This window comes from Salvelinus namaycush, chromosome 19 (genome assembly GCF_016432855.1).
Source record: "Salvelinus namaycush isolate Seneca chromosome 19, SaNama_1.0, whole genome shotgun sequence".
Classification (NCBI taxonomy): Eukaryota; Metazoa; Chordata; class Actinopteri; order Salmoniformes; family Salmonidae; genus Salvelinus; species Salvelinus namaycush.
This window is the reverse complement of record NC_052325.1, coordinates 4,576,960-4,593,433: the sequence shown is the minus strand read 5'-3', so window position 1 is coordinate 4,593,433 and position 16,474 is coordinate 4,576,960. Positions and strand designations below refer to the sequence as shown.

At 45.3% G+C, this 16,474-nt stretch overlaps 1 protein-coding gene across 2 annotated transcripts; it reads left to right on the top strand.

The window, feature by feature from the left end:
* The first annotated feature begins 3,827 nt into the window (after positions 1-3,827).
* Positions 3,828-15,463, top strand: LOC120064078 (kelch-like protein 9). 2 transcript variants are annotated; one of them, XM_039014417.1, is made up of 9 exons: positions 3,828-3,959; positions 4,727-4,780; positions 4,981-5,320; positions 11,286-11,418; positions 11,747-11,943; positions 12,101-12,923; positions 13,030-13,143; positions 14,218-14,426; positions 14,700-15,366. In XM_039014417.1, exons 1-9 carry the CDS (start codon positions 3,904-3,906, stop codon positions 14,985-14,987), a joined length of 2,214 nt encoding a protein of 737 aa, XP_038870345.1. In that variant the 5' UTR covers positions 3,828-3,903; the 3' UTR covers positions 14,988-15,366. The 2 variants fall into 2 exon arrangements, with proteins under 2 accessions (XP_038870345.1, XP_038870346.1); XM_039014418.1 differs by having other exon boundaries at positions 3,894-3,959; positions 4,704-4,780; positions 14,700-15,463.
* Positions 15,464-16,474: the final 1,011 nt, after the last annotated feature.

Genomic DNA, 16,474 nt, shown 5'->3' with positions numbered 1-16,474 from the left:
TGAGGGTTGTAACGTCCTGACCAGAGTTCTTATGTGTTTTGCTTGTTTAGTGTTGGTCAGGACGTGAGCTGGGTGGGAATTCTATGTTGTGTGTCTAGTTAGTCTGTTTCTGTGTCCAGCCTAATATGGTTCTCAATCAGAGACAGCTGTCAATCGTTGTCCCTGATTGAGAATCATATATAGGAGGCTTGTTTTGTGTTGGGGATTGTGGGTGGTTGTTTCCTGTCTTTGTGTTTTGTCTGCACCAGCTAGGACTGTGACGGTTAGTTTGTTTTGTCATTTTGTATAGTGTCTTGTTTTGTGCTAATTAAATAATGGAAAATTACCACGCTGCACATTGGTCCTCAGATCCTTCTCGCCTCTCCTCGTCTGAGGAGGAGGACGACTTAGACTGCCGTTACAGAACCACCCACCAAACTCGGACCAAGCAGCGTAGCAACGGGCAGCGACAGCAGCAGCAGCGGCCAACTACACAGGACTCCTGGACATGGGAGGAAATTTTGGAGGGTAAAGGACCCTGGGCTAAGGTTGGAGAGAATCGCCGCTCTCGGGAGGAGATGGAGGCAGCTAAAGCCCAGGAGCGGTGGTATGAGGAGGCAGCACGGAAGCGTGGCTGGAAGCCCGTGAAGAAACCCCAAAAATGTCTTGGGGGGGGAGGGGGCTAAAGGGTAGTGTGGCGAAGGCAGGTAGGAGACCTGCGCCCACTTCCCATGCTTACCGTGGAGAGCGGGAGTACGGGCAGACACCGTGTTATGCGGAAGAGCGCACAGTGTCTCCTGTACGTGTGCATAGCCCGGTGCGGGTTATTCCACCTCCCCGCACTGGCCGGGCTAGATTGAGCATTGAGCCAAGTGCCATGAAGCCGGCTCAACATATCTGGCCTCCAGTACGTCTCCTCGGGCCGGTGTACATGGCACCAGCCTTACGCATGGTGTCCCCGGTTCGCCAACACAGCCCAGTGCGGGTTATTCCACCTCCCCGCACTGGACGGGCTACGGGGAGCATTCAACCAGGTAAGGTTGGGCAGGCTCGGTGCTCAAGGGAGCCAGTACGCCTGCACGGTCCGGTATATCCGGCGCCACCTTCCCGCCCCAGCCCAGTACCACCAGTGCCTACACCACGCACCAGGCTTCCAGTGCGTCTCCAGAGCCCTGTTTCTCCTCCACGCACTCTCCCTGTGGTGCGTGTCTCCAGCTCAGTGCCTCCAGTTCCGGCACCACGCACCAAGCCTCCTGTGCGTCTCCAGAGCCCTGTACGCAATGTTCCTTCTCCCCGCACTCGCCCTGAGGTGCGTGCCCTCAGTCCGGTACCACCAGTTCCGGCACCACGCACCAGGCCTATAGTGCGCTTTGAGAATCCAGTGTGCCCTGTTCCTGCTCCCCGCACTAGCCTTAAGGTGCGTGTCTCCAGTCCGGTACCACCAGTTCCGGCACCACACACCAGGCCTACTGTGCGCCTCAGCAGGTCAGAGTCGGCCGTCTGCCCAACGCCGCCTGCACTGCTCGTCTGCCCAGCGCCGTCTGAGCTGCCTGCACTGCTCGTCTGCCCAGCGCCGTCTGAGCTGCCTGCCTGCCCAGCACCATCTGAGACATCCGTCTGCCCAGCGCCGTCTGAGCCATCCGTCTGCCCAGCGCCGTCTGAGCCATCCGTCTGCCCAGCGCCGTCTGAGCCATCCGTCTGCCCAGCGCCATCTGAGCCATCCGTCTGCCCAGCGCCATTTGAGCCATCCGTCTGCCCAGCGCCATCTGAGCCATCCGTCTGCCACGAGCCTTCAGAGCCGCCCGTCTGTCCCGAGCCATTAGAGCCGTCCGCCAGTCAGGAGCCGCTAGAGCCGTCCGTCAGTCAGGAGCCGCCAGAGCCGCCAGCCAGTCAGGACCTGCCAGAGCCGCCAGCCAGTCAGGAGCCGCCAGAGCCGCCAGCCAGTCAGGAGCCGCCAGAGCCGCCAGCCAGTCAGGAGCCGCCAGAGCCGCCAGCCAGTCAGGAGCTGCCAGAGCCGCCAGCCAGTCAGGAGCCGCCAGAGCCGCCAGCCAGTCAGGAGCCGCCAGAGCCGCCAGCCAGTCAGGAGCCGCCAGAGCCGCCAGCCAGTCAGGAGCTGCCAGAGCCGCCAGCCAGTCATGAGCTGCCCTCCAGTCATGAGCTGCCCTCCAGTCATGAGCTGCCTTCCAGTCATGAGCTGCCTTCCAGTCATGAGCTGCCTTCCAGTCATGAGCTGCCCTACAGTCATGGGCTGCCTTCCAGTCATGAGCTGCCCTACAGTCATGAGCTGCCCTACAGTCATGAGCTGCCCTACAGTCATGAGCTGCCCTACAGTCATGAGCTGCCACTCAGTCATGAGCTGCCACTCAGTCATGAGCTGCCACTCAGCCCGGAGCTGCCACTCAGTCCGGAGCTGCCATTCAGTCCGGAGCTGCCATTCAGTCCGGAGCTGCCATTCAGTCCGGAGTTGCCCCTCTGTCCTGAGCTACCTCTCTGTCCTGAGCTACCTCTCTGTCCTGAGCTACCTCTCTGTCCTGAGCTACCTCTCTGTCCTGAGCTACCTCCTAAATCATGTGGGGGCCTTGGGGAGGATTCTTAGGCCAAGGTCGTGGGCGAGAGTCGCCACTCAAAGGACGCTAAGGAGGGGGACAAAGACAGTGGTGGAGTGGTGTCCTCGTCCTGCGCCGGAGCCGCCACCGCGGACAGATGCCCACCCAGACCCTCCTCTTGAGTTTTAGGGGTGCGTTCGGAGTCCGCACCTCAGGAGGGGGGTACTGTAACGTCCTGACCAGAGTTCTTATGTGTTTTGCTTGTTTAGTGTTGGTCAGGACGTGAGCTGGGTGGGAATTCTATGTTGTGTGTCTAGTTAGTCTGTTTCTGTGTCCAGCCTAATATGGTTCTCAATCAGAGACAGCTGTCAATCGTTGTCCCTGATTGAGAATCATATATAGGAGGCTTGTTTTGTGTTGGGGATTGTGGGTGGTTGTTTCCTGTCTTTGTGTTTTGTCTGCACCAGCTAGGACTGTGACGGTTAGTTTGTTTTGTCATTTTGTATAGTGTCTTGTTTTGTGTTAATTAAATAATGGAAAATTACCACGCTGCACATTGGTCCTCAGATCCTTCTCGCCTCTCCTCGTCTGAGGAGGAGGACGACTTAGACTGCCGTTACAAGGGTGAAATGATTGATCCCTTCTGGTTTGATTGTAATAACTGTTCTGGCTGGTGAGGTGGAAGCGAGAGGAGTGTAGTTGATAGAGTGATGTAACAGGGCTATTTGGCATTCCAGTTCCTAATCCTCTGAGAACAACAGCGTGATTTGATTCAGAACCCTGGAGACACAATGAGATGAGAACTACTGTAAAACCACTTTGAGAATCAAATATATTTAAAAAAAACTTTCTGCCTCCTGTCATTCATTTAGTTTTATTTGATGCTAAAATATTTGATGGTGTATGTTATTTGTTTCCTCTTACAATTTAATTGACATTTCTTTAGATATGACATCTTAGTACCGTGCCACATTTGACACTAGAGAAGTATAGCAGACTCTAGGGACTGAAAGGATGAGCAAAAACCCACTAGGCACACTCTGGTTGAATCAAAGTTGTTTCCATGTCATTTCAATGAAATTACGTTGGACCAACGTGGTATAGATGTTAATTTGAAGTCTGTGCCCAGTGGGAAGTCATTGTATGCTTCTGTCTTTACAACAACTAATGTGTAACAATAAGAGTGGGGAGGGCTAGAACAAAAAGAGAGAGAAAGAGAACTGACACAGGAAGTGGCTGAGGTCTTGGTTAGCTGTGAGAAACTGACTGTGTTGCTGCTTACCCCATTCTACATAACAGTTCCACTCTGCATCCAGCTGCTGCAAGGAGACATTTAGTGGTCTGTAAAGAATTGAATAGATTGCTGTATGTTGGTTATATGTCAGAAGAAGGCCTTTCGGTTAAGGAGAACCTGTTGAAAAGAATAGCTTCGAGGTAGGTTCCTTCCTTTCCTATCATTTATGTTAATGCGGGTGTAAAGTTTGTAAACTTGATATAGAGTACAGTCTTGCACAGGAACTAACTGCCATGACCCAAAATAAAGAATATAAACACAAATGATGAATACGAAGTGAAGCATAAGTTCAGTGTTCAGAGGCTACTGAGTTAGATCTTATAAACACTACTGTTATCCACTTGAAACATCAACCAATGTGGAAGTATTGAAACAACACTATATCACGATAAATCAAATAACATTGTATTGGTCACGTACACGTATTTTGAAACTGTTATCACAGGTGGAGCGAAATGCTTCTGTTTGTAGCTCCAACAATGCAGTATACTTAACAATACAAAACAATACACACAAATCCCCAAAATTAAAGAAATTAAGAAATATGAGATGCTGCAACATAATCAAGTTGAGGACAACACCATTAAAATAGAGAAGTTAATGAGTTAAGTTACAGGAGTTCAATGTATTAACATTTACAGCAAATACACATAGTATAGTAACAATGTTATCAGGAAAGCCCCACATCTGCATATGTTCCCTGGGCCTGTTGATTAAGTGAGTCATACTGCCTACCAGACAACCTACATATAAAACAAAGACATACTCAACAGTTTCATTTCCCATTTTGTAGCTTGTTCAGAGTGAAGAGGCTCTGAAAAAGAAAACAGCAAATGATTTGGTACTGACAGACCAGACATCAATTTAATCCTGCCCTGTTTTAGTGCTGTCTTATGCATCCGTTTAGGAACCTTTCACAGAGGTGCAACAGGAAATCCAGCGACACACCAACTGATATGGGGTAGGCTGATCCAATTTTTGGGGTCATTTTTAGGTAATTTAATAGTAGATTATAGTGACTAAATACTGTATATTTCATAACAATCAATATTAGAATGTACTTGCTTCAGTAAACTGCAATGTGAGCTGCCAAGCAGTGGACTAAACTACTACAGTAGCTGAAGATGATACAGCAACGACCCCTATTATTTTGTGTTCCAGGGGCAGTGGTGAGGAGAAGGAGAGTGGGCCGGGAAGGCTTCACAGGAGACTGTCTCGTCTGGGGAGCAGAGGCTCTCTTAGAGAGCCCCCCAGACTTCCACCCCAACCTGTCCAACCCCCAGCACCATCTCCTGCCCCAGCTCCGGCCCCAGCCCCAGCTCCGGCCCCAGTTGACAGACCCACTCCCCCAACACCAAACCCTCCAACCCCTCCAGACCCAGCACCTAAACCATTGGAGCTTCCCCCGAAACCCCCTGATATCAACCTGAAGCCAAGCCTCCCTCCAAGGCCTCTAACCAGGATGTTCAGCAGCAATGAGCATGGCACCGCAGTCCTACAGGTACAACCCAACCACACCGCTCATACACCAGCCAGAGTTATGAAAGGTTCATTGGGGTTATTACTTAGCTGGGAAAGTTGTCAAGATGTATTAGGATCCTAGGCCGATTATTTTTGTAATCTATCTGAATGGTGTCCAACAAATGCATATATCAATAGGATACATGTGGAGATAGTTATTCTGTTTTGTACCATCAAAACTGTGATTATATGTAGAAGCCAGACAGCATAGTTTAAATTAAGCCTTTAAAATCGATAGATCAAGAATATCCCTAAACAAACGGGAGAGAGTGAGCGGCCTGTAATACACAACAGCGAACCAATCTGTGAGTAAAGTGACGCTGAGACTCGAATCCGACAAACCTTGGCTTCCCTTAGAGGTAAAGACAAAGAACAACTTGGAGATGCAAATTAGAGCAACGAACAGCTGAAGGATATCCAGGAAAACATAGCTAAAATGCTCTCAATGCTCACCAAAAAAATTAAGTAGATTTGCTTGAAATGAAAGTAGATTCTATCGTGTCAGATATGCATATACAGGAGAGGCACATGGACGAACAAGACAACAAAATTGGCCTTCTGGAAACAAAGGTGTAAACTTTAGAAGATGGACTGGTTCAGCTCGAAAACAGATAGAGACAAAATAATATGATAATGTTGTCCCTACTGGAAGATGAGGAAAAAGGGGACCTTTCCAGCTACGTGATCAAGCTGATATTGGAGGAGCTTGGTGTGGATGAATCACCGAAAGATCTGGAGCGATGCCATCGGATCTGCATGAAGCAGAAGAACTCTAAATACCCTCGCATGGTAATCTTTAAGCTGTGGAACTATCATACCAAAGTCAACATTCTGCGGGCACAGGGAGGAAAGGAGATCAAGGTCCAGGGCCAGTCCATTCGATTCGCCCAGGACGTGTCTGCTAGGCTTAGGAAAAAACACAGGCAATTCATTCCAATCAGACAGTCACTGGAGGAAAAAGAAATCAAGTCTCAACTCCGATTCCCGGCAGTACCGTGAACAGGCTGCAGGAAACATTTCCAGTTGAAGAGAGAGAGACCAGTCCTGAGGAGAAGCAGAAGCGGAATAAACAGATAAGCACATACATTGATGCCCAAGACCAGCTTATCGTAAGTTGAGACAATATTCGTTCCCCCTCCACCCAATACAATCTAGACTCTATTGTCCCCAAGTAATTGTTCTTCTCTAGGAAGTAACGATAGAATTAGCCAATGCCAATGAGATACATGGACACTGAAAAGACAATATAAAAGTGTGAATACAGCATGTAAGTTAATAATTGTCAATAATTATTCTATGGATGTGTGTGTGTGTGTGTGTGTGTGTGTGTGTGTGTGTGTGTGTGTGTGTGTGTGTGTGTGTGTGTGTGTGTGTGTGTGTGTGTGTGTGTGTGTGTGTGTGTGTGTGTGTGTGTGTGTGTGTGTGTGTGTGTGCAAGAGGGTGTGAGTGGGTGTATGTGTGGGTATGTGTTTGTCAGTGGAGGCTGCTGAGTGGAGAACGGCTCATAATAATGGCTGAAATGGAGTAAATGGAATGGTATCAAAAACATATTTTTTATGTGTTTGATACCATTCCATTCACTCCATTCCATCCATTACACGCCATTCCAGCCATTATTATGAGCCGTCTTCCCCTCATCAGCCTCAACTGGTGTCCCATATGAATGGGAGAGTGAAGGAGGGTGAATATGAATATGTATAGGAAGGATGGGTATGCGGAGGCATCGAATATATGTTGTGTGTTGTGTTGGATTTGGATTGGGAGAAAGAGAAGAAAGGAATTATACTACAATGTCATTGTATTTGTTTTTTTATAACTTGTAAACCTGTTGTAAAATTAATAAGAGTTCTGGATAGATTAGGAAAGGATGTCGAATCATTATTATTCCTTGTTTGTATTTACAACTAAGATTTAATGATGGTTATTGGTGAGAATGTAGAGGGGCCATATCCAGGGGATTGGGTGACTGGGAGGGCATCAGATACTTCTCTGAGGTGTGTGTGGGGCCTCCACTCATCCCATTTCAGTCTCTCGGAGGACCCACTCACCCTAAGTAGACCCCCACCAACCACTATAATTTAATTTATAACGTAATACAAACCAACCACAGTACTTAAGTGGCAGTCTTTATTCAAATGTATGTACAATGTATGTATCCACAGTTTTTTGGGGGTAACATTAGGAGAGGAGCCTGCGCAAAAAATACATACTTTGCAGGTTTTCTTTCTTTTTTTTCTGCTCAGCCCACATGCCCACACACTGTATATGTAATGTATACAATAACTATGTATTTATACTATGATCCTCCCATTCTATGGAATGCCCACCGCCCTCATATGTCATGTATGCTAAAATGTTTTAATTGGTTCTTAAATGATAGACAGAAAAGATAAGGTTAACTTTGATTCTATACTAGTAAAGAGCAGCATGTAATGTCCACGGGCTCCATGATGGGGAAAAAAGCATATGGTTCTCCAACACCGTTTGTTGCGTCCGTTTGCTGTTTACTCCTGCATAAATAAAGTGTACGCCTGTTCACAACTCTCTGCTCTCCTGCACCTGACTTCGCTACAGGTACGCACACCCGTGACAGTCTGATTAATTTGTTTTAGAAAGGGGCACAAGATAGGGATGTCCCCTCTCCCACCTCCTGTTTGACTGGCATTTGAACAACCGCTTGCAGAAAGAATTAGACAGGACCCAAACGTAGCAAGTGTCAGTATTGGTAAATATAAATTAATATAAACTATCTTATTTGCAGATGATCTCCTGATATACCTGACCAATATTGAAAACTCAATGCACCCTTTGCTGAAGATATTTTCAGACGACTCAAAAATCTCAGAATATAAAATGAACGTCGATAAAACAAAATAATGGCAGTAGGAAAAAGAAACTAACGATCTACAGTTATTCTTTAAGTGGACCACAAAAAAATATTAAATACTTAGGATGCTTAATAAGTGACAACAAACAACAAATATATAAAGATAACTTTATTGCATTACTCAACAATATGAAAGCAGATCTAATTAAATGGAATAAACTTCCCAGAAATCTTACAGGTAGAATAAAACTCTTTAGAATGGCACGGCTACCAAAGTTTTTGTATTTATTTTCAGTAATACCAATTACCCCACTGAAGACATTCTTTAAAAAAGTACACTCGGTCATAAACATACTTTATATGTGCAAATAAAATTCATAGAATAAAAAGGAAAGTTTTACATCTTCCTAAGTCTGAAGGTGGTTTTAACCTTCCAGACTTGGAATTGTATCAATTTGCTACCCAACTATTCTACTTGCGACATATATTTAAAGAGGAACAAGAGGAACAAGTGGTACATATTGAAGATACGCATGCTCATCCCCAGAACCATTTTCCTATCTATTTTCAAAGGATAAAGCTAAGAAGATTAACAAATTTGTAGTTAAGAACATTATAACAATATGGAAGAAAATTAAAAGTATTCTACAGGAACAATATCACTCCCTAAAAACACAACCTTATGGAACAATCCTTGGATAGCTTTTCACAATTCACCGATAAATTGGTCCACCTGGAAATTACTTGGTAATAGGAAATAAATTTATTTTCATGGCAGAAGTAAAAAGTAGTTTCAAATAAAAGTTAAAAGTTACATATCAGAGCAACCTGGAGGGAATCTTAGTTGAGTCAGAAAAGAATGTCCATATGATAGGGAAGATATACAAAACCTTGCAGGGAGCTCATCCAACTACAATCTCTTAGAAAAAAATATAATCTATTGGAACCAAGATTTAAGAAGAACGGATGTTGGCACAAGATGGAGGGAAAGTTGGAGCATAACTAACTAAGTTACAGAAATGTACACTTAATCCAGTATAAACTAATGTGTATAATTTATTATGCAAGAGACAAAATTCACAAATTCTAAATTGGCTGTCAGAAGTATTACAATGTAAACTTACTTGTAATCCATCTGTCTGCATATTTCAAGACATGGCATATGAGGGTGTAGTGAGATACCCAATGGCGTGGACGATTCTCTTCTCATCACTCGTCTAAAAACGTAGAAATCAACCAATCTGCTATCCTTAACACAATGGAAAAATATAATGATTTATTATTGAAATATTGAAATAGCATGGGCAACCGAGAAAAACAAATTGTTACAATTTAAGGCCAAGTGGCAAACAATAACTAGGGATGGGGATGGGGGTGTGAGCATCCGGGTCAGGGCAGATAAGATGTAGTCATTGTTTGTGTGTGTCTATATGCTGTTGTACTTATGTATAATTTTGTATCTGGAGTGAAAAAGATATATACAGTACTAGTCAAAAGTTTGGACACACATACTCATTCAAGGGTTTTTCTTAATTTGTACTATTTTCTACATTAATAGAAAATAGAATAATAGTGAAGACATCAACTCTATGAAATAACACAGATGGAATCATGTAACCAAAAAAGTGTTAAACAAATCAAAATAGATTTTATATTTGAGATTCTTCAAAGTAGCCACCCTTTGCCTTGATGACAGCTTTGCACACTCTTGGCATTTTCTCAACCAGCTACATGAGGTAGTCACATGGAATGCATTTCAATTAACAGTTGTGCTTTGTTAAAAGTTAATTTGTGCAATTTCTTTCCTTCTTAATGCGTTTGAGCCAATCAGTTAGGGGTTGTAGGGGTGGTATACAGAAGATAGCCCTATTTGGTAAAAGACCAAGTTCATATTATGGCAAGAACAGCTCAAATAAGCAAAGAGAAACGACAGTCCATCATTACTTTAGGACATGAAGATCAGTCAATACGGAAAATTTCAAGAACTTTGAAAGTTTCTTCAAGTGCAGTCGCAAAAACTCAAGAATCAAGCGCAATGACGAAACTAGCTCTCATGAGGACCGCCACAGAAAAGAAAGACGCAGAGTTAGTTCATTAGTCACCAGCCTCAGAAATTGCGGCCCAAATAAATGCTTCACAGAGTTCAAGTAACAGACACATCTCAACATCAACTGTTCAGAGGAGACTGCGTGAATCAGGCCTTCATGGTCGAATTTCTGCAAAGAAACCACTACTAAAGGACACCAGTGAGAAGAAGAGACTTGCTTGGGCCAAGAAACATGAGCAATGGACATTAGACAGGTGGAAATCTGTCCTTTGGTCTGATGAGTCCAAATTTGAGATTTTTTGTTCAAACCGCCATGTCTTTGTGAGACGCAGAGTAGGTGAACGGATTATCTTTGCATGTGTAGTTCCCACCGTGAAGCTTTGAGGAGTAGGTCTGATGGTGTGGGGGTGCTTTGCTGGTGACACTGTCTGTGATTGCTGGCACACAACCAGCATGGCTACCACAGCATTCTGCAGTGATACACCATCCCATCTGGTTTGCACTTAGTGGGACTATCATTTGTTTTCAACAGGACAATGACCCAACACTCCTCCAGGCTGTGTAAGGGCTATTTGACCTAGAAGGAGAGTGATGTAGTGCTGCATCAGATGACCTGGCCTCCACAATCACCCGACCTCAACCCAATTGAGATGGTTTGGGATGAGTTGGACAGCAGAGTGAAGGAAAAGCATCCAACAAGTGCTCAGCATATGTGGGAACTATTTCAAGACTGTTGGAAAAGCATTACAGGTGAAGCTGGTTGAGAGAATCCCAAGAGTGTACAAAGCTGTCATCGAGGCAAAGGGTGGCGGCTACTTTGAAGAATCTCAAATATAACATATATCTTGATTTGTTTAACAATTTTTTGGTTACTACATGATTCCATATGTGCTGTTTCATAGTTTTAATGTCTTCACTATTATTCTAGAAACCCTTGAATGAGTAGGTGTATCCAAACTTTTGACTGGTACTGTATATCATTAAGAGAGAAAAAATATGGTGGCCAACACCATTAGACATTGAAGGGGATCCAAACCATAGATGTAAAATTAATGTTGTTCTTCCTTTCAGGGGTTTCAGTTGTTCAGAGGTGATGAGACTCTGTGTGATGTCATCCTAGTGCCTGGGGACAGCAGTGACACCTTCCCAGTACACAGAGTCCTTATGGCCTCCGCCTGCGACTACTTCAAAGCCATGTTCACTGGTTAGTCTGTGATAAATAACATTCAATGAGGTTTTTCAATATGTGCAATATGTAAATATATTTCAATATGCTAGTATATTTCAATGGGGATTGTTTCACAATGTGTGATCGAGAGCAGTCATCGAGTAAGTAAGTAAGTCATATTTTTTCACAGATGAGTTTTTTAGGGCTGAGCCTATGAAAAGTCTCTCTCTTACAGTATTTGCTCTCATCACGTCCACTCAGACCATTTTCAAACTATGTTTGAAAATTCTTGCACTCTTACATCATTAACTGTAACAGCATTCACCCTCCATATCTCTCACTTTTCCTCTTTCTCTCTCTCTAGGGGGTATGAGAGAGCAGGAGATGAGGGAGATTAAGCTCCATGGTGTGAGCAAGACGGGTCTGAAGAACATCATAGAGTTCATTTACACATCCCGGCTGAGTCTGAGCATGGCCAACCTGCAGGACACTCTGGAGGCTGCCAACTTTTTACAAGTCCTCCCCGTCCTCGGCTTCTGCAACGAGCTGCTCAGCACTGAGGTGAGTTGATCAGGTTACTTACCGGTACTGAAACAATGAACAGGTGGATGTGCTGGATGGGTGTATTGAAGAGACAGTGAAAAGCATGGCCAATGTAAAGACAGGAGACCTGTCACAAGTTCATCCAGTCGTGTCTGTTTTCCTGTGTGTGTGGTAGATCACTATTGATAACTGTGTGGAGGTGGAGCGCATTGCCGGGGACTTGCTCCTGGAGGACGTGCAGGCCCACATTGGGAAGTTTGTCTGTCAGAACCTGTCAGCGTTGCTGCAGTCTGGCCGCTACCTGCAGCTCTCCGAGCCCAGCCTAGCCAACGCCCTGGCCAGCGACAGCCTCAAGGGCTTCTCTGAGATGGAGCTGTACCGCATCGCCCGCTCCTGGCTGGACCACGACCCTCCCACCCGCCGCACCGCCGCCTACTCCCTGATGCGCCACGTCCGCTTCCCCCTCATGACCCCCACGGAGCTGCTCGAGATCTCCCAGGAGGACGAGGGGCACGACGATGGCGGGGCAGCCATGATGCGCTCGGACACGGCCTGCGTAAACCTCCTGCTAGAGGCCAGCAACTACCAGATGATGCCCTTCCTCCAACCTTCCTTACAGACAGAGCGCACGCGCATCCGGTCCGACGCCACACACCTGCTGGCACTGGGTGGGGTGATGCGGCAACAGCTGGTGGTGAGCAGGGAGCTGAGGCTGTACGATGAGGAGAGCGGCCACTGGAGGGCGCTGAGGCCCATGGAGGTTCCATGCTACCAGCACGGCGTGGCTCTGCTCGGGGGCTTCCTCTACATCGTGGGCGGCCAGAGCACCTACGACACCAAGGGCAAGACAGCGGTGGACAGCGTCTACCGCTATGACCCGCGCTTTGACCGTTGGCTGCAGGTAGCCTCGCTCAATGAGAAGAGAACCTTCTTCCACCTGAGCGCCCTGAAGGGGAAGCTGTATGCTGTTGGGGGCAGGAACGCTTCAGGAGAGATCGGTGGGGCACTAGTGTACTGGAGATGTTTTTACTGCAATCTGTTACAGAGAAATAGTGATCTTTAAGGTGCATATTGAGTGAATTTACGTTTGTTTTACTCTTTTAGACACCGTGGAGTGCTACAACCTCAGAAAGAATGAGTGGATGTTCGTGTCACCCATGATCGACCCCCACTACGGGCATGCTGGGACAGTCCATGGTGACCTGATGTATGTCTCAGGTAAGTTTCTCAGACCACTAACAGTTAGAATACAAACTCACCAAACAGTTAAAACCTACAACGTGAAGGCTTGAATTGACTATGATTGCTGTCCTGATGCAATCAGCTCAGTCAGAACGGAGAGGTTTTCAGTTAATGTATTCAGGCAAACAAAGGATGTGTTGTTGACCTGTTTTAATCCACTCTCGGCGCTTAACAGCTTTGATAGACTTTAACATAACATAGTAGCTCTGAACCGTTATCATTCTCATCTTGGTCGATTTCTATGATGGTCTCCTAGCAACCTTGAAGTAGAAACCAATTTCTCATGTTGAGAACAGAGGTTGTAGATATGGGATTGAGGGCCAGGAAACACAAAGACCTTTAGTTGAAATGGGTCAGAGTGTAGGTTAACCACAGCTCTCTGAAGAGCAATTGTGTCGATTTTATGCTCGCGGAGACAACCAGAAAACAGCTTATTCTGAACAGATGCTTTAAAAAGTCCATGCAGAAAATGTATTATTTTTTATCTGCATTCATTTCAGCATCCAAGTGTTAAAGTTACAAAGCAGTGGCTAAGTAGTTTGAGCCCAAGGCTGAGTGGGGATGGTATGGCAAAGAGTAGGTGGATTCCATCAGAGGCGTGGGGACATGTTGAGGATGGTGTAATGGAATAATGGTCACAGCTCTCTGCAGCTCACAGCACCAGACCACATCCTTCCTGTTCAGACCCAAACGGTCTGTTTTTCACACTAGGGCCCTACTGCTCCTGCCCCACTATATGCTGGTGGTTGATCATGTGGGTAGAAGAGCACCCGACCACTGCCTCACAGTTCAGCCCCCTACACCGTCACTCTTTCTTTCTCAACGTCCATCCTTTACATATGCTACAGTACCAAAGTTACACTGCCCTCCCCTTGAACTCTCTCTGACTGTGGTGTATTCCACGTCAGATGAAAATGTAATGGATGGATTGAAATGTTTGTCTTATTAAAACCATAGGATATTAGTTTGTACACATAAAACTGTATTTTAGTAAACATGTTTTCATGGTATCTATCTAATAAAACCAATGTCAATCCACTGATCCAACAGGTGGCATCACACAAGACACATTCCAGAAGGAGCTGTCATGTTATGACCCTGAGACTGACACATGGAGTTACCGTGCCGACATGATGGAACTGCGTGGCCTTCACTGCATGTGCACGGTGGGCGACCGGCTCTACGTGATGGGAGGGAACCACTTCCGGGGCAGCAGTGACTACGATGACGTACTGGACTGTGAGTTCTACAGCCCCGAGGTAAGGCATGGCACAGGCCTTAGTTTTGGTCCCAACAATATGATAAGCAATTTGACCACTTTCTTGATACCTTACCCTTATCCTAACTGTTCTGACTTTGATGGTCACATGTCACAGGAGCTTTCTGGCTTGGGCGAAAATGATGACCAAACAAGGAACAAATTAAATTAGGGGAGAAAAGCGGAATTCTGTGAGGCAGCTAGCCAATCAGAGCTCAGATCTTATTATGATGTTGTCCCAAAACAAAGACCTGTGTTTTATATCTTCCCCCAGGTGGACCAGTGGACGGTGGTGGCAGCCATGCCATGGGGCCAGAGTGATGTGGGGGTGGCCGTGTTCCAGGGCCAGATCTATGTAGTGGGGGGCTATTCCTGGAACAGCCGATGCATGGTGGACATTGTGCAGCGCTACGACCCAGAGAAGGACGAGTGGGACCGGGTGTTCAACGTGCTAGAACCACTGGGCGGGATCCGGGCCTGCACCATGACTGTGCACCTACCTGAGGGTGCCGTGGACGACGGACAGATGCATGAGTGCCCACTGGACACTGCCAAGAACTGAGAGCAAGGACATATGGCTTTAGCCTCTCTGTGTTTGTGATGCTGAAAAATTTGACCTTTTTGCAAGCTTGAACTGTGGGAGAAGTGGAACGAACGTCTGCAGTAGCATTTCTCTAATATATCCGTACATTTGGTTGACTGACTGTTCTTTTGTAATCTTTGTGTCTTTTGTGTTGGAATTATTTTCATATCTGAATGACTTCTGCTTTGCTCTTTAATGTGAAACACCTCTCAAAAAGCTCCTTTTCATGGAGAATATGTTTTTTACTTTGACAATGTATTTTCAAACTATAAGTTATGGCTTGAATTATGTTTTATTGCTGGAAGAGTATTTTGTATTGTATATGAATGAATAATGAAAATAAAATGCATACTATTAATCATCATACTTTTCAATACTAAACAGACACCACACAATCTAACAAGTCAACCCACTTACTAGTCTAGGGTCTCTGCCCTTCTTGGTTACTGTTGCAACCTCTGACAACCTTTTCCCGGGAAGCCCAATTCCCCATTCAACCACTGGCAAAATCCTCTCACAATGATCTCAAACTGTGTTTCTAATACACACTGGAATTGAACTCAGACTACCCATAGCTAACCAGGAAACTCTTAGGTATGTTGTGGTGGACTGTCATTACAATTGCTTCATGGGAACATGGTACAATTATGTTTGTAATATAACTACCGATGTAGGATCTTAAATTGATCACTCTTTTATTGCTAATAATTTTACTGTACAGCAGCTAATGCAAACTTGTAGTGTGTTTGAGGTTTAAAAAGGCTTTTAAAGTTTGTAATTTCCACTTTCAAATGACAGACTTGATTTGCCCTAACAAAAAATGTATCAACCCCTACAAAATAAATCCATTAATTAGAATTCACATATTAATTCACATTTCCTGTTGCTGTAGCAAACTGGCTCAAATTAAGATCTTACACTGAATGGCTGAATGGCTCTGAATTCACTGCCAGCAGGCAGTCAAAGCCATAACCACTTTTGGAGCCAACTGGTGCTCTCAAATCACATCCTGATGTCTAGAGCAGATGGGTGTTGTATTCATAACATTGCTAACTTAGCTAGCAAACACATTTTGAGAAAACAAGTGCTGCAGTCCAAACATAATGTTTTACCCACTCAGCCCTCTTGCCTGTCACTTTCCCTATAGGCAATCCCCATCGAAACCAGATGCAGTTCGACTACAATATTAAGTTATGGTCCAATTCACAAAAGTTGCCCCCTCGATTTAGCTTGAAGAAGTGAAGAACTTTGATCATTTTTGGTGTTGATATGACCCACCATTCAATGCAAACTGTAGTCACGTGTCAAACTCCGGTGGCCGCGAAGTGTCAAATTTAATCAACAGAGCTGCATTTTCAGGATGTCAGTTAATTTGATGATACTAGCTTGCTAAAAGATATAGATGACATTGATTTTAGAGTTGGGAAATTGGCTTAGTCTCATAGTGAGGAGCCTATAATACATAA